The sequence below is a fragment of the Felis catus genome, chromosome B1, assembly GCF_018350175.1.
Source record: "Felis catus isolate Fca126 chromosome B1, F.catus_Fca126_mat1.0, whole genome shotgun sequence".
Classification (NCBI taxonomy): Eukaryota; Metazoa; Chordata; class Mammalia; order Carnivora; family Felidae; genus Felis; species Felis catus.
This window is the reverse complement of record NC_058371.1, coordinates 40376841-40395379: the sequence shown is the minus strand read 5'-3', so window position 1 is coordinate 40395379 and position 18539 is coordinate 40376841. Positions and strand designations below refer to the sequence as shown.

General features: G+C 43.5%; 1 protein-coding gene across 11 annotated transcripts in view; it reads right to left on the bottom strand.

The window, feature by feature from the left end:
- Nucleotides 1-3005: 3005 nt before the first annotated feature.
- Nucleotides 3006-18539, bottom strand: part of SLC20A2 (solute carrier family 20 member 2) — a 107735-nt gene continuing 92201 nt past the window's right edge. For 10 of the 11 annotated variants that reach the window (XM_045055118.1, XM_023252212.2, XM_023252209.2 and 7 more), the window contains 3 exons: nucleotides 16603-16788; nucleotides 15480-15564; nucleotides 3006-4515 (listed from right to left, as the gene is read on the bottom strand). In XM_045055118.1, the coding sequence (XP_044911053.1) occupies nucleotides 4351-4515; nucleotides 15480-15564; nucleotides 16603-16788 (436 nt within the window). In that variant the 3' untranslated portion in view covers nucleotides 3006-4350. 11 annotated transcript variants of the gene reach the window in all.

The following is an 18539-nucleotide window of genomic DNA, read 5'->3' as shown; positions in this document are numbered from 1 at the left end:
GTGAGGTGACTTCACCTGCAATTTTAAAAGGTTCTGGCAAGATGGTCACTATTGCAATTACACTGGACCCCACTGGGTGTCGCTGTTGCTGCTTAGAGGCGATAATGGCCCAGCTGTGGAGTTCGGGCCTTCTGTCCTGCAGGTCCTTCCTTTTGACCTCACTCCCTTCCTAGCACCATACGGACTCATACTTTGGAATGTCTACATTCAGGGCTTGCTTTAACCAAATGTCAAGGCTTCGGGAAAGGCAAGGGAATTGGCCATCCTACTGTAACCCAAAGCCCTCTTGCTCTGTTAGGTTCTCAATTTGTTCTGGCCTGTCCAGATGGAGACCAGATGATCAATCACACTTGTCGAGTCTGAAACTCCTTACTTTAAATCAGATTGAATTCCTATTTCCTTTATAAAAACAGTCAGAATAAGCCTCTCGCCTTTTCTTCCTAGGCTTCCTTCAAGTTCTTAGTCATCTGGCTGTGTTCCTTCCGGACACCCTCCTCCCAGCCCTACGGCACTATCCTCCTTTTTCTAGAGGCCACAGTTGTGGACACAGTCTGACAGCTGCTCAGAGGAAGAGGCCGGTGGGGAAGCCTGGTCCTCTTACCATTTGGCTGCCTGGACCTTTTCCTCATTCTGTGCCTTAGTTTCTCCAGTGCCTGGCCAGCTCCAGGTGTTCCTAAGACTGGTGTTTCAGTGTCATGGGGTGATGGAGTGTAGGTGACTTTCCCCTTTTTTTCATAGCATGCTTCAGGGTTGTTTTGTTGTCTTCTTAATAATAAAGGGTGAAGCGCTATGAAAATATTTAAGAAGGTGACGATCCAAGGACAGGACTCCCTGTCTTCTTCATGAGAATTCAACCGTATCCTACAGGTCCCCCCAATCTTTTTCTTCCCTCACCAAGCACGCAGAGAACCCATCGTCCCGTTTCTTTTGGTCTCTGGCTGTTTTGTTCAACTGTGGCTTCTTTGCTATTCATTTTCTCCATCTAATTTAATGTTTTCCTCCAAGCAGCCCACCTGAGGGGAGCCATCCACAAAAAGTGGTCAGTGAATAACCACAAGGGAAGGCAAACACACACACTTGTTCATGGAGCCCTATTCTGAGCCAGGCCTGGAGTGGCCCCCTTCATCACGCTGTCCCCCAGAACTCCTTACAGCCCCACAGGAGGCCTTGGGGTCCCCAGGGAGGAAACTGGAACTGGCAGGGCCTAGTGCTCCCTGATGCCGGGAACCACCTTGGCAGGAGCACTTCGAGGTCAACCCCAGGGTGAGGCTGAACCTCATCTGAGGACTCAGAACACACTGCATCATCCTTGGGTGCTCTTTGCACGGTAATTGAATATTTGTAATTGAATAAATTCACTGAGGCCTAATTTTACATTCCATTTTCAGAATGATGGATTTTTTTTTTTTTTCTGCAGCTTATTCTGAGGGGACAGGACTTTTTTAAAAAAAAATGTTAAAAACGAATGAATGTGTTTACATATTTGCTCAAAAGTTCAGTCCTTTTGGAACGGCAGAAAATGAAGGAATAAAAAGGCTGTCTGGGGAACTCAAGCTCCCGTGGACAGCCCGCGCTCCGTGCACGCTGTGAACCTCCCCGAGGAGCGGGGACACAGGGAAGCCAGGGTCTCCAAGGGCGCCCCTCTCCGCCCCAGACAGCAGAGGGTGTGATCTGGTGACAAAATCGGTTGCCAGGGTCGTCGGAGTTCCCCTCCTCAGAGAAGTGTTTGCATTTTTAGAGAGAGGCTGATTACGATGACGTCAGAGGAAGGACTCCAGGTGGCCCGGGGCGGGGAAGCCCCTTACCGGCGTCCCTCCCCCTCCGAGGTGACCCATCCTCGGCCGGACCTCGGGTACCCTCGTGGGGAGGGGAGGGAGTGGCCCCCTCTGTCAGGTAACAGGCTGCGCGGGGGTGCGCCGGTGACAGGGCTGCATGCTTAGTCATTCGGAGGCTCAGTGTGCATGTGACCTTTGTCCCACTTCGTTTCCTGGGCCTCTGTCCCTGCCGCCCTGGCTGCCCTGGCTGCCGGGGCTGCGCTGGGGCCCAGGGCCCTGGACCGCAGCTTGCCAGCTGGCGCTGTTGTGCTGTGACTGTTTCTTCTTTAAATTTAGGAGGAAATAGAACTTCTTCAATCTGATAAAGCTTTATTAGAAGAGGGTAAAATTGAAAGGCCTAGAATGCCATTTGAAAAATCACGGAAAGCAAATTTCTCTGTGGAGATGAACTTTTTACACCTGGTCAGCTTTCCTCGCCTGTTACCTGCCCGGCTCCAGAAGGCGACGGGGCAGGCGGCCCCTGCGCGGAGGCGGGAGGAGTTTGCTTCAGCTCAAAGGTTTGCTTTTGTTTGGGGCTGCTTGAGCCGAGAAGAGGGTGCTTTTTCTGCTAGGTCCTTAGCGCTGAACATGTGAACCCCCGCCCCGCCTCCCCTCAGGAGGCTGGCTGACTCCAGAGTCGAGGGGGCAAGGCTGAACGCAGAAGTGGGATACACCCTTTAATAAAATCCCATCCCGGGACAAACCCTCCCGTCAAATTGCTGAAGGATCAAGGTGGGGGGGGGGGGGGGGACGGGGTGCGCATGCACACGTGTGTGGAGTGCGTGTGCATGCGTGCTAACAGCGGGCATTTCAGGATGCTGGGTTGTGTGACTCATTTTTTCCTTTTCTTACACATATATATATATTTTAATTTTTTAAAAATGTTTATTTTTGAGAGAGCGTGAGCAGGGGAGGGGCAGAGAGAGGGAGATACAGATCCCAAGCAGGCTCCAGGCTCCGAGGTGTCCCCCAAAACTGTGAGATCATGACCTGAGCAGAAGTCAGATGCTTAGCCTTAAGCTTAACCGACTGAGCCACCCAGGCGCCCAGCACGTATATTTTTTGCACAAACATGTAACAGTCGTAAAATACAGTTATTTGAAAAGTAGAAGTAAAATTACATAGCTTTTATTTTTGTGGAAACTGAACAAGAAAACATTGAATAGATAATTAGAAAAAGACTTCAGAGGCAACCTTTTGAAGGGCATTTTTTATTATAAATTTAATATGGTTGATTAATGAAAAATCACAATGAAGTACCAAGAAAACGTTTGTCAATATAAAAATTTTAGCAGCATTTCCACGGTTTCAGGCTCCAGCATCACTCACACTCCCTCCCTCCCGCTTTCAGGACAGAATCCAGTGGGACTACAGTAGAGCCTCAAGATGTTCAGCTTAGTAAAGGCCTCAAGGAAATCCTCAAATCCAGTGTATTGTCTGATATTTCAACTCTACCCCCTCCTGAACGTCAACTCACTCGCCTTACTTAGTGTTTTAAGAATTCGCTTTTTCAGGCTGCAGGGGAGAGTACGGGTGAAATTTAAACTGGACTTGGTGTGTGGTGCTTGATCGGGCAGCCTCACGTATGTACATTCTCTACACGATGACGACGACGACGACGACGACGACGGGCCACTGCAGGGCTCACCAGTAACTAGCGAGTGGTGGCAGTGGGGGCGGGGGACAGGAAGTAGGATGCTCGTAACGAGCACGTGACAGGGGGCTGGTGCTTCGGCCTCCGCCCTGCTAGGGGGCAGGCCGGGGGGAGGCGGTCTCGCTACAGCCTAGGTTAACAGTAGGATTCATGGGAAGGGGAGAAAGTATGAAAATATAATACTGGCAAACTATTCCCCTGCTTCTTTGGTACTTTCCAAAATTCTCTGATCAAAAAAGTATATGGGAAGCACACCATTAAAAAATTACCGTTTTAAGTATTTACAGAGGCAATTATGATATATTACATAATCAATACACAGTATATGAACAAATTCCTCAGTGAAAGCACTTGTGAACTCCTACCCCAGTATTACTCAAGAGCACACCCCCGGACGTACATCTTCCCAAATGCGCACCCAACCCGATTCACACTTATCTTACAGTATATTCAATGGGAAAAATAGCACTTTCCAATCTACACTTTCCTTTTAAAAGGTTCTTAAAATTTGCCACTGAAATCACTCCGTACAAAGATTTGTTGAATATTGAATTCTAGACAATATTTCTCCACTCCCATTTCGAGTATGTTTGAAATAATGCTATCTATTCTATGTATACAATATATATTTAACATATAAGTAACTGCACCACGTTATGTCACCACGATACCAGTTTAATGCACATGATTATGTACAGTAGTTAAGTTAGCTCTGGAGGATGACTCTACAGTGTAGGTGAACAGTGTGGTTTGGAACCATATGAAAGGGCCACGGACAAGCTGGCTGGGAGACAGCCCGTGTGCAGGCAGCGTGCGTGTAACACGCCACCCACACATACCCACACCAGACCCTCCCTTGTGTGCTGGGCGGAAGAAGACAAATCACACATATGGAAGAATCCCGTACATGAGAAGAGCCATGATAGCAGCACTGAACAACCCGGCCACGGGGACAGTCACAAACCAGGCCACAAAGATGTTCCGGAAGAGGCGCCAGTCCACGGCTTTCCGGGAGCGGATCCAGCCCACGGCCACCACGGACCCCACCTGCCGGAGCACAAAGAGTTAACAGTGAAAACAGAGGTCCACAGATCTGAAGGCGAGACACAAAATCTGCGTTCAACCAATGTAAATTGGCTCATCTCAGAAGGAAACTGAATTCTATATGATATTACCAATTCCTTCCCCTCCATTTGTTAAAGCTTTTAAAAGAGTTTAGGTTTCAGGTACAGTTACTTTAGGATTATTCTATTTAGCATATAGTTCTGGTATACTTTTCCACCTACGTTCTGCTCTGTTTGAGTGGAACTTTAGCCAATGACATGTTTTCTATTCTCTCTGTACCTTATAAACTATGAATGTTCTTGTTTTAAATATTCCACAGGTAGGACACTGCTTACTGCAATTTATGAACCTGTTTTAATCACATAATGAAATGGCAATAACGTATCCTTCTCTTAGAATTAACAGCATCATAAATGTTGGGGCTGGAGAAGACCTTTGAGAGTATCTAATCAGCGTCATTTTTTACAGAGGATAACAGATCCCGAGAGGATTCGGGGGCACGAGGAGCTATCGTAAATCACAGCCGACTGAGGACTAGAACTCAGGCCTCTTGATTTTAAACTGTTTTTCTCCTTCATCTCAAACTGCTTGCAGTTTTTGTACTTTAGTGTGAGGTGCGGAAAAAAGTAAAAAGTGAAGTGAAATAAAATAAAATGAACATAAATATTATTGGATCTAAACTGTCACTCATGTCTCCCAAATGACATGTACAGATACTTGAAAATCAGAATGTCAACAATGATTTCAAGTATTTTTGGGTTTTTTTTAATCGAGAAATTTTACTTATGAACAAAATACAAATAGGAAACATACTTGCAATATGTTGTCAAGAAGGGTATAAGAATAAATGGGTTAAAGACAAAGAAAAATGGGGCTTCTGGTTGGCTCAATCAGTACAACATGCTCAACTATTTTTCTAAACACTCACAGTTCATTTTATGGTTTGTTGAAAGTTTAAAGGAAAAAAGACTCAACTTTAAGTATCCTAAAAATGAAAATCATAAGAAAGTACAATGCCTGTAATATCTCCTGCCTCATTCAGGCTCTGGTGGGGCTCAGCACTTGACAGAATTCCCTTGACCATTTGTGAGGTGGATTTTTAAGATCTCTATAAAATAGGCTTTGTCTCTACCGACCCTCAAATACTCCAGAATCAGCAATGACCAATGAGTCAAATATCAAGCAGGGTCTAACCACAGAAAAAATAAAATCCAACCCTTTAGATTGTTTATGGATGCAAACTGCAATGCCAAAAACAGCAGCATATTTAAAGGCAGTTAATCTGACATTTTGTCAAAGCCAGGTGGTGATTAACATCTCCAGGACAGCAACTGACTAACCTGAGTAAGGGGCCATCAAAATGACTGATTTTATTTAAACTCTTTGGCCATAATCAGTACCCTGTATGAACCTGATAATCCTGCTTAGCAGTTCCTAGAACATGACAGACAATCGAGAGTTTTCTACTGCATAAGGATCAGCTAGTTTCTGTTGGTTTTCAAATATGATCAAATCCACACACACTAGTTCCTGAGATTAAATTCTTCCTGTTGCTCACAGTCTCTCTGGAGCACTGTCCTCTTTAGCACACCTCCTGTTGTTCTGGATTCCCTTTGGGAGGACACCCTCAAGTTTCCATTGTATCTCCACCCTCTTCCTTTCTTAGAACACTTTTTACTTTTTTTTTTTTTTTTTTTTAATGAGAGAGAGAGAGAGAGAGCATGAGTAGGGGAGAGGGGCTGAGAAAGAGAGAGAGAGAGAGAGAGAGAGAGAGAGAGAGAGAGAGAATCTTAAGCAGGCTCCATGCTCAGCCCTGGAGCCTGACATGGGGCTTGATTCCATGATCATGACCTGAGCCGAAATCAAGAGTCGGATGTTCAGTCAGCTGACTGAGCCACCCAGGTGCCTCTAGAACATTTTTTTTTTTAAAGCATAAAGTTAGAATAATATATAACAAGTTTATGTACTAGGAGGTATAGACAATTATTCAGACCCCCACTATTGTCCTATTTACATATTCCTTTCTTGTATTTTTTATCAATATACTTTTGTTTGTAAGTAATAGGGCATACTGCTCCTTTCTTAAAAAAATTTAACATTATAGGCATCTTCCCATAGTGTTCACAGCCTTTATGATTATCATGAAAAATGACACACCCTTAAGGTGGATGTACCTTAATTTATTTAACCGTTTCCAGTTTGCTTCCAATTTTTCCCTTCTGGAAATAGTTTCATGATTAATGTATTCATTCATATCACTTATATTTAGGCTTAATAAATAATATTCCCTGAAACAGATTATTAAAGAGGGCATTTAGTTTTAGTTTTTATTTTATTTTTAATACCAATATAGTTAACAATACAGGGTTATATTAATTTCAGGTATACAATATTCAATAATTTAAAGGGCGCATTTTAAAAAAATACCTTGAAATAATTTGAAACTTAGGGAAAAGTTGTATACCTTTTACCCAAATTCACCTTTTTCTAACCTTTTGTCACAATCTATGAAGAAACATTTTAATACTATTAAAATACCCTGCTCATCAACCTCCCTCTGTCCTCCCGCTAAAGACTCTGCAATCCAGCCTTTATTACAATGGTTGCAACACAGTAATTTACCAGCTCCCCTCCTCATGTGTCAGAGGAAGTGCTGCTCGCAGGAAGAAGTCTCCTCTCCTAACGCATTTAGGATCGTAATACATCCTGCCAAATAGTTTTATAAACAGTTGTAAATACACAAGGTTGTCGATAACCTGTGAATTTAGGCACACTGTAAAAACACTACAAATTGTTCTTTTTTGCTAACCAATCATAAAACGTATTACTGTTGCTTTAATTTGCATATTTTAATTACTCCGAAGGTTGAACTTACTTTTATTTATCCAATTTACTCCTTCTAGTCTTTACATATAAAAATTGCCTCTCCATGTATTTTGCCCATTTAAATACTGGAATCTAAGTGTGTCCCTTATTTATTTATGTGTGGTCTTTACTGAATGATATTAACTGTTAATGCAAGTTATTTTCCCAATTCCGTATTTTGCTTTGTTTCACATTCAAATTTCTAATTCCACACAACAAATTACACTGCACTTTTCTCCTGTAATTTACCCTTGAATATTTGATAAATATTTAATTGTATAAGATTCTATTTTATTCTAAGTTTTAAAATGTTTTAAAAATGCTATTTAAGCCATCAGATATGTATTTTCTGAGAGCTGTGTGTCTTTGTTTTTCTAGATTGACAGCCAGCTAGTCAACATCGTTTACCCAACATCATCAAACTGTATGCTCCTCTATAATAGGTGCCCTCTCGGACCTGTCTACTGGTTTTATACAAATTGTGGCAAAATATGTACACAATGAAACGTGTACATCATTTTAGCGATTTTTAAGTGTACAATTGAGTGGCATAAAGTTTATTCGCACTGTCCTGCAACCATCATCTCCATCCATCTCCAGACCTTCGTCATCTTCCCCAGCTGAGACTGCGCGGGGCCACACTGCTGCCCAGCCTCCGTGTATTTTTAACTCGTCTCTTGTACTTTCTCGCTCGTAAGGCTGGTCCTTCCTCATCGTTTTTCATTTTAGATCATTTCAGATTCTTACTAACTTAACCTACCAAATTCACTTTAAGTCAGTTTGTAAAGTCAGAAGAAAACTCCTTATAAAATTGAGCTTTCCTGTCGGGTAACAGTGTCTCATCTGCGGGTGTTCTTTCACCTCTGTGCAGTCTTGTGCCTTCTTCATGTTCCTCACTCCCATTTATTAGGATTATTCTGAAATACCCTTCTTTTTGCTGCAATCCTGGGGGTGGGTGTTCTGGTTTTTATTACATTTTCATTCTGGCTACTGCTGACAGACAAACTCTATAGAGTTCTGTATTTTTATGTGGGCTTGGTCATTTTCACTGAATTCTAGCAGTATTTTAAGAGATACATGCAGAATTTTATCAAATGTCTTTTTGGCATATATCTCAATAGACGATCATATGTTGTTTTTTAATGGATAAGCCCTATTATATTGAAGATGTCAGAGTACCCTTCTTGGGATTCACTCAACACCTATTTTGTTGAGCACTTATGAGGGGCCAGCCCTGTGCAGGTGCTGCCGTGTTCAGAGCCTGCTTTCCTGTAATCTGGAAAATTAATTTGATCCTGCTGAAATGTTTTTTCATAAACTCATTGATGTTATTAGCACCTTACATTTTATACTAATATTCATATGTAAATATAGCTTTCATTGTCATGTTTATTAAAAAAAATTTTTTTTTAATATTTTTGAGAGGCAGAGTGCAAGCGGGGAGAGGCAGAGAGAGAGGGAGACACAGAATCTGAGGCAGGCTCCAGGCTCCGAGCTGTCAGCACAGAGCCCAACTGGGGCTTGAACTCATGGACCATGAGATCATGACCTGAGCCAAAGTCAGATGTTTAACTGACTGAGCCACCCGGTGGCCCCTATGTTTATTTTTTTTAATGTTTATTTTTGAGAGAGAGAGAGGGGCAGAGAGAGAGGAGAGAGGAAGACAGAGTATCCGAAGCAGGCTCCACATGGACAGCAGAGAGCCTGATATGGGGCTCAAACTCATCAGCTTCGAGATCATGACCTGAGCCGAAATTAAGAAGCTTAAGACGCTTAACTGAGTCACCCAGGTGCCCCACATTGTCATGTTTTATTAGGTATTAGTCAACGTCATTAGAGTTTTGGTATTGGGGTTATTCAGTATATGCTTTATAGAACAAAATGAGGAGTTTCCTCTTCTATTTTGTTTTTTTTCTACCTTGTGGAAAGTTTACATAAAGTGAAAATTATTCTTTTAAAATGGAAGAGGTGATCTAATGCATCCATTGAGAAGTGGAGTCAGTTGTGCCCCCTCCTTTTTGGTTTTCCAGGTGAGAAGAATTGTTTTTGGAGAATGTCCTTAATTTCTTCCTCCGGCTCTAGTCAGATTTTCTACGTTTTCCTACTTCTTTGTCAGTATTTGTCATGTATATTTTTTGCAGAAAATAATGCCTTTTACAAAGGTTTCTAAATTCTTCACATTTTGAATAACCACTTTTCTCTCTCCTTCCCCTTCAGGATTTATTTTTATTTTAGAGAAAGCAAGAGCATGAGTGGGGGGAGAGGGGCAGAGGGAGAGAGAATCCTTTTTTTTTTTTAATGTTTATTTTTGGGAGAGAGAGAGCACGAGTAGGGGAGGAGCAGAGAGAGAGGGAGACACAGAATCCAAAGCAGGCTCCAGACCCTGAGCTGTCAGCACAGAGCCCAATGTGGGGCTTGAACCCATGAACTGTCACATCATGACCTGAGCTTAACTGACTGAGCCACCCAGGAGCCCCAGAGAGAGGGAGAGAGAGAGAGAAACAATCTTAATCAGGCTCCACGCTCAGTGCAGAGCCTGATGCCGGGCTCAATCCACGACCCTGGGATCATGACCTGAGTCAAAATCAAGAGTCGGACGCTGAACTGACTGAGCCACCCAGGTGCCCCAGTACTTTTGGTTTTAAATTTGTTTTGCTTTTATAATTATTATACCTTTCTTACTGTCTCCTCAGAATTTTTATTGTACTGTACCTTTTATAAACTCCTAATTTAATGTCTAGTTCTTGGGGTGCCTGGTTGACCCAGTTGGTTAAGTGACCGACTTTGGCTCAGGATATAATCTCGCAGTTTGTGAGTTTGAGCCACACATCGGGCTCTGTGCTGACAGCTCAGAGCCTGGAGCCTACTTCAGATTCTATGTCTCCCCCTCTCTCTACCCCTCCCCTGCTCATGCTCTGTCTCTCAATAATAAATAAATGTTAAAAAAAAATTAATGTCTAGTTCTTTTATCATTCCTTTGCTCAATTAAATCATTTATTAAAGATAGGACTTTTCAATTGAATATAACTTCGGTTCCCAAAGGTTTTTCCATGTATAACTACACACACACACGCACACACACGCACACACACACACACACACACACACACACACACAGCTTTTTCTTTTTTTTTTTTTAAATGTTTGCTTATTTTTGAGACAGAGAGAGACAGAGCATGAACGGGGGAGGGTCAGAGAGAGAGGGAGACACAGAATCCAAAGCAGGCTCCAGGCTCCTAGCTGTCAGCACAGAGCCCAACGTGGGGCTCGAACTCAGACCGTGAGATCATGACTTGAGCCGAAGTCAGACGCTTAACCGACTGAGCCACCCAGGCGCCCCCACAGCTTTCTTTTTAAGAAAGCTATCATTGTAATTTTTTAACTCCCTGATTCAACTGTTAAAAAGAGCATTTAAAATTGTCCAAGGGATTACTTCCCTTTTTCAACACATAATAAATTTATAGTTTAATTTCATTGTGATTGGTCTGTGTAGTACAACTTCTATTCTTATTTTATAAATGTTATTTTTTAAGAATGTTTATTTTTATTTTTGCTAGAGAGTGTGCATGGGAGAGGGGCAGAGAGAGAGAGGGGAACAGAGGATCCGAAACAGGCTCCACGCTGATCAAGCAGAGAGCCTGATGTGGGGCTCAAACCTGCACACCGTGAGATCATGACCTGAGCTGAAGCAGGATGCTCAACCAACTAAGCCACCCAGGTACCCCTATTTTATAAATTTTAAAGTGACTTTTATTATGGCCTTCTGAATTTATCATTAATATTTATAAATGCTTGATGATACTTGATGAGAAGGCATGTGATCAGTAGGGTAAAACTTTGGTACATATTTATTAATTATAGTGCTCTAAATCTATTGTCCAAATCTTGTATATTCCTAAATACTTTTTGTCTTCTTCATCTGTCACATACTTAGACACACTAATTTTTGAGTTCTAATGGCTTTTGCCTTTTTAGTTGTTACATTATTTGGATCACAAGGGACCTAGAGTCTGATGTCTTCACTACTGATTAGGTCTTCTGTTGGTATTATTCACTGCTGTATTGTAACCTCCCTCTTAATAAGCTAAATGCGTTTCCAGCTTAAGGCCACTGTCAGGCACCAACAGCAACAAAATTATTGGGAAGTGGGTGGGGAGGGGGTGGGCGGGGAAGTTAAGTAGGGGAACCAAAGAGCAATAATTAGAAAATTAAATTAGAGATTAGAATACTAAATTTTTACATTTTTAAAATTAAAAAAAATGTTAAATCAGTAGTGTTTCCTATAAGCGGTTTCAAATCCAAAGACTGGCTGAGTAATCATTTATGTGACCAATATAGATGAACAATGCGAGTAATTCACAAAAGAGTAATCCCAAACCACCCCACCTGGAATTAAGACATTCTGCATTAACACCACTCTGAATCGCTATTGAAAAGTTCACAAATGTGTTCATCAGTGGCCACTGCCTGTTGTACACCAGGGCTGAAGGTTGAAGCTGATCAAGGCGCACAGAAGGCAAGAACAATTAACAAGTTACTGAAACACACCTCTGTGGATACTTGTATTTTCAAGACTCATTTCTATTTTTTTTTAATTAAGGCTTTCAATTTTAACCAGAGTTATCATCCCAGGAAAATATCTAAGGAACTGAGCCCTATGGTGTGAAATACAAAAATACTTAACACTTAAAGATTTACAGAAAGCAAAACTTGTCATCAAAGATGGTCTTAGCTCTGCCTTGTGAAATATATGATTATACTATTATACTATTCTGGATACTATGAATTGTCTAATTATTCGTTTCCAAATTATACATTCAACCAACATCTGTATCACTTAATGAAGGTTTATAAATTTTCTTACATAGGGTATAAAATTTAAACTATGCCCTTAGCTATGTACACTTAGAAAAACGCATGAATAAATAAAATCTACCCAGATAAATTCAAAAGCTTATTTTCAACAATGGTATCCATCTTTTTTTCCTGCCAAGTTCCTAACTTTTGACCTCCTTCTGAGGAAGGCAGCTGTAAGCAAAAAAAACCTAACAAGCAGATAGGAGGGGAAGCAGGGAAGCAGGAAAAAATCGAATAGGTAGTATGATTGTTCCTGAAAACATGATGGCGTCCGGTTATGATTTTATGTGGAGGTCAACACACTTTGAATGTTTCCAGAGTCATGGCGTTGCTCACACAGGGCCTTGGTCTTACATTTCAGCCACACCTGCCACGTGGGGCCCGCTGCATGCCAAGCCTGTGCTGCAGGAGGGATAAGTGCTCTGCACCAGGGCGGCTGCGAACTCTTCCCAGTGCCCCAACATCCAGGCTTTGTGCTCCAGGTCTGGAGAGCCAGGACTCCGACTTTAGCTACTGCAGTGACTAGCTCTGGGCTTTGTCCACCAGCCCACGATCAATGATACTGGACAGACCAATTAGAATCCGAGTTGAGCTCTGGCTCCAGTCTATTTGATAACTGACATCCACTGTGGTCTCATGTTAAGGAGACTTTTTTTTTTAAGTTTTAAAAAACTTATTTATTTTTTTTATTTTGAGAGAGAGAGAGATAAGAGTGTGTGTGTGTGTGTGTGTGTGTGGGCACAAGTGGGCAGAAAGAGACGGAGACACAGAATCAGAAACAGGCTCCAGGCTCTGCCCCAGAGCCCACTGTGGGGCTCAAACCCATGAGCCATGAGATCATGACCTGAGCTGAAGTCAAACACTTAACCGACTGAGCCACCCCAGGCACCCCCTGTGTTGCTTTTTCAAGAGGTCTTTCAACTGGTGTGAAAGTTTGCCTTCACTAGGCTTGCTCACATGCGGGGTTAATCATTGAAAAGACAGTAACATTTATTTAAAAGCAGCCCCAAAGACTCTTCATGCCTACAGAAAAGTTCAAAGCCTATTTTCTTTGGGAGAAAAATATATTTAATAAGAGGCAGTTCCTCTCTGCTCCCACACACCAGCAAGCTGAAATTGATGTGGAGTAAGGTGGAAGATGATCACTCTTCATTCCATATAGTTTTACTGTTTGAAATATTTCACTGAACGTGTGCTTCTTTTCTAAGTTTTAAATAACTGAAATTAGAACAGTAATGGTAGGAGCACACAGCACTTCTCCTGCGTTCCTTTTCTCTACTGGACAGGCACACAGGGTTGCACCAAGAGCAGGGCTGGGGCCACACTGGCTGTGCTACACCTCAGCTGGGCCAGTGCCTAGTTGGGTGATCTTGCGAGTTACTTAAACTTTCTATCTTCAGTCTCCTCACTGGTGAGACTGAGGTAATGTTAGCACCCACCTCAGAAGGCTCCTGGGAGGATTAAATGAGTTAATATTCACAGCACACTTAAAACACCGCCGGCAGAGAGCACTTGCCCCGCACATCTTAGTTGTGGCTGGTTACCATTACCGTGATCATCATGGTGAAAATCAGGAGGCACAGAGCATGCAGTGAAGGTCTGATGCTAAAAGTATGATCTTGGGAGAGTGACCTAACTCGGGAGGCCTCAGTTTTCTCATCTGTAAATTGGGAATAACTACTGATTTCACAGGGTTGCTGTGAGTATTAAGCAATACACTGTGCGTGTATAAAGCCCTAAACACAGAGCTTGACTTTCTCCAAGCGCTAAGTGGCAATGATTTTTATAATGAAAATTTGTGCAAATTGAAGGTTTTCTATATACTGTAGCAAAAAAAGGAAAAGAGGAAAAAACAAGGAAACAAAACACCTCTTTCCAATGAGGCTGATTCTCCATGCCACAAGGCTCCAGATTTGCCAGCTGGCCCACTTAAAATAATCCCATAAATGCCACCTGATATTTTAATATCTGAAGCACGAAGCCATTCACATTTAGTGGCATTTGTTTACAATAAACACATTGGTTGGAGTTTTTTATTTTTATTAAAAAAAAATTTTTTTTTCAACGTTTATTTATTTTTGGGACAGAGAGAGACAGAGCATGAACGGGGGAGGGGCAGAGAGAGAGGGAGACACAGAATCGGAAACAGGCTCCAGGCTCTGAGCCATCAGCCCAGAGCCTGACGCGGGGCTCGAACCCACGGACCGCGAGATGGTGACCTGGCTGAAGTCGGACGCTTAACCGACTGAGCCACCCAGGCGCCCCTGGTTGGAGTTTTTTAACTGTGTGTGAACACAGATGGCCATCTTGTCTTGGTTACTGTGGTGCCTGGGTGCCTACAATGGTGCCTCACACAGAGCAGGTACAGAGGAGTTTTTCTTGAATGACATGAACAAATGAACTGAGGACAAATCTGGAAGTGCTTTTGCTTTGTTGGAGTATTTTTGTGTATAGGAGGCCCACTTGAGTATGTTTTAGCACTCTCTCCAGTTGCTGGGCAGACCTGGCTTCCAGTCCTGACTCCTCCCTAGGTGACCTCAGATAACTCCCTGAAACTCACGGAGACCGATTCCTCTTCCTGAATCTTTCAGGTTCCTTGCAGCTCCAGCATTCCCCATTATAAGGAATTCCCTCGTGCACAGCCCTGAGTTTACAGCACTTGGCAGTGATCAATATTCAGCATCACCCCTCACTTAGAATTTACTCTAAGACAATATAGGCAATTTGAGCAATCATACAAAGAAAGAGAACTGACACAACCGAGCCTTACAATTCCATTGAGATGGTTCCTGCTTATGTCTACTTCCACTGTCAACTCCCAGTCCCCTGCACTGGTTGGAACTGAGGGGCATGCCTCCATTTGAGCCTATGAATACGGTTAGTGTACACATGACTTCAATGCAAAATCCACTGTGGAAACGAGAGAGAAACAGGACAAATGGAAAGTGTGAAGCACACGTGGAAGGAGTGAAAGAAAGCTCTTGCCGTACATGCACTGAAAAAGCAAAGTCTGCACCACCGAAGGGGTCCTGCTGCTGAGCACAGAAGGTAGAGAGGGACAATGTGGGAAAAATGAATGCCCACATCCAACAATACACCAGCAGACCCAGCAGACCTTGGGATGGTTGTTTTCACAAACAACCACACACAAATCACTGCCAGCTTTTCTCAGATGCACTGGGTGGCTGTGGACTGATCCCAGCAGCCCGGTGGCAGGGACCTACCTTGCAGTGTGTGGTGCTGACAGGAAGTCCGACGTTGGAGGCGATCACCACCGTGAACGCGGAGGCCAGCTCAATGGTGAAGCCGCTGCGGGAGGGGGCACAAGAGACACATCACAGGCGCTCTTTGTATCAGCCTCACTGACACCCCAGGGGTGCCAGAGTCTCACCAGAACATTCTTTGGGTCGATTGTTGGCTGCTGACTGGGCCAGATGACATTAACAGAAAAGAAACTGCTGCATAATGACAACAATTCACACTAAGACTGTGCATTATACTGTTTACAGCCCTAAATAGGCTTCTCTTTCTGGTATGTTTTCAAAAAGCACACACTGTAGTAACTGGGTCAGAAATTCCTGCTGTGCAAAAAAATGCTAAATTAGTCACTTCTAAAGTGGCAGGAAAAAAATCACACTCTCATTTCTAAAATGTGTACTTACTGCAAAAAAAAGTGAATTTTTTTCTCAGATTGCTCATTTTTCTTCAAATCAACCTTACAAAAGAATCATTCATTAAAATGAATTTCAAGGGGGAAAAACTTCTCACAATAAGTAGTTACAAGTCTTAGTTGTTTTCGCAAAGTTCTCCCGTAAGTCTGCACTTCACCCCTACTAGATCCGAAGAGGACACCACAGAAGGACCACACAGAGCCCGGGCGGGTACTGAGCTACAGGCAGCCTGCACAGCGGAACCGCAGAGCGTGGTAGCCCAGAGCTGCTTCCATCCAGCAGGTGAAGCCGGGGTGGCAAATTTTCCGAAAAAACGCAGACCCAGGGCCCAGGGCCGTTGGCATCCCCTGGGTCCTCACCACTCGCCCTCTGGGCTTCCTGTGGGGTGAGACCAGCCAGGGGCATGGCCGGGGCCTGGCCTGGGGGCTCCCTTCCCTTCTGTTTCCTTGAGCTTCTCTGGCTCCTGCATCCCCAGCGTCTCAAATCCTCTCCCTCACCGCAGTGCCGCCGTGGCCAGCTGAGGTGTGCGGGAAGGAGGGCGAGGACAGATGGTCGGCCCTCTCCTCACTGTGACCCCAGCTGCCCAGTGGCTGCGCTGAGGGTTTGGAGGCAGACGTTCAGGCATAGAAGAGCCGGGAAGGACAACCCTGCTGATCCCGCCCGCGCTCTGGCTTACCTCGATGGTGTGATGGGGGTGAGGTCCTTCCCCATGGTCTGGATCACTCTTCTCCCCCAGACCCACAGACCCGTACAAATTCCAACTCCTCCATAAAACAGCAGCCAGACGGGGGTAACTGCTTCCTGCAGGACTGCACCTTGCTCGTAAATCAGCCACAAAGCTACCAGGGGACCAATGGCATTACTGGGAGGGAAAAGAAGATGAATGACACAGACATTGTATGTACGTGTACACAACATGCAGTGACTTCCCAGGCTTGAGGAAAGCCCACCTGACTGTATTTCTGGCTCCGCATATAATCTTGTGGTGATTAAAATGATTTATTATTTTTTGTTGTGGTGGTGGAAAAAAACCATAAAAATCTACTATCTTAACCATTTTAAGTGTATATAATTCAGTAGTGTTAAGCGTGTTCACGCTGTTGTGAAATACATCTCCAGGACTTTCTCATCTGGCAAAACCCATTAAACAGTAAGTCCCTTTGCCCACCACCCAGCCCCTGCGAACGGCCATTTTACATTTCTATCCATGTGACTACTCTAGGTGCCTCATAGAAGTAGCGTCATTAAGTGTGTGTCTTTTGTGGCAGGCTTATTCCACTTAGCATTATGTCCTCAAGAGTCCTCCATGTTGTAGCCACAGGTCAGAATTTGCTCCCTTCTCAAGGCTGGACATTCCATGGTCTGTACAGACCACATCTGCCTACACATTCATCTGACTGTGTACACTTAGGTTGCTCCCACCTCTTGGCTACTGTGAATGATGCTGCAATGAACATGGGTGTACAAACATCCCTTCAAGACCCCGCTTTCGATTCTTCTGGTTACATACTCAGAGGTAAGATTGCTGGATCAGATGGGAGTTCTATTTTTAATGTTCTGAGGAACCTCCAGACTGTCTTCCATAGCAGCTGCACCAATTTACATTCCCACTAACAGCACACAAAGGTTCCAATTTCTCTACATCCTCACCAACACTTGTTATTTTCTGATTTTTTAAATAATTTATTCATTTTTTAATTTGCATCCAAGTTAGCATACAGTGCAACAATGATTTCAGGAGTAGATTCCCTAATGCCCCCTACCCATTTAGCCCAGCCCCCCTCCCACAACCCCTCCAGGAACCCTCTGATTGTTCTCCATATTTAAGGGTCTCTTACGTTTTGTCCCCCTCCCTGTTTTTATCTTATTTTTGCTTCTCTTCCCTTATGTTCATCTGTTTTGTATCTTAAAGTCCTCATCTGAGTGAAGTCATTCTGTTTTTTTTTATAGTAGCCACCTTAATGGGTGTGTGATGTATTAATTTTTTAAAGAAGCACTGAAATATCATAAGAAGTGTAAACAAATACCAAGTTCTTTTTTCTCTGTTTTTCTCCATTTTCATTACCAGCATTGCTACTAATAGTAGCTACCAGTCTGGGCAGCCATATCAGGTCCCACACGATGGGACCACAAACATGGTCTCTGTTAGTTCTCAAACCCATCCTGCAGTTAGGTATTGTCGCTCCCATTTTATTGATGAGGAAATGGATGCTAAAGTCGTGGCACTAGCAGGAGGCAGGACTCAGGTGCTCATGCCCTTTCTCCTCAACCTGCTATTGTCACTCAGGCCCTTGGCAGGCACATATGGATGGTTTTAGGGGATGCACAGTTTTTTGAAAAAAATTTTAATTAAGACTTTATTCCTTTAGAGCAGTTTAAGGTGCACAGTGAAACTGAGGGGAAGGTAGAGCTTGCCCATTTACCTGCCCCACACATTCACAGCCTCACCATTATCCACATCTCCACCACAGTGGAACATTTGTTGTAAGTGATGGACCTTGGGGCTCCTGGGTGGCTCAGTCAGTTAAGTGTCCGACTCTCGATTTTGGCTCAGGTCATGGTCTCACAGTTCATGAGATAGAGCTTCACAGTGAGCTCTGCACTGATATCGCA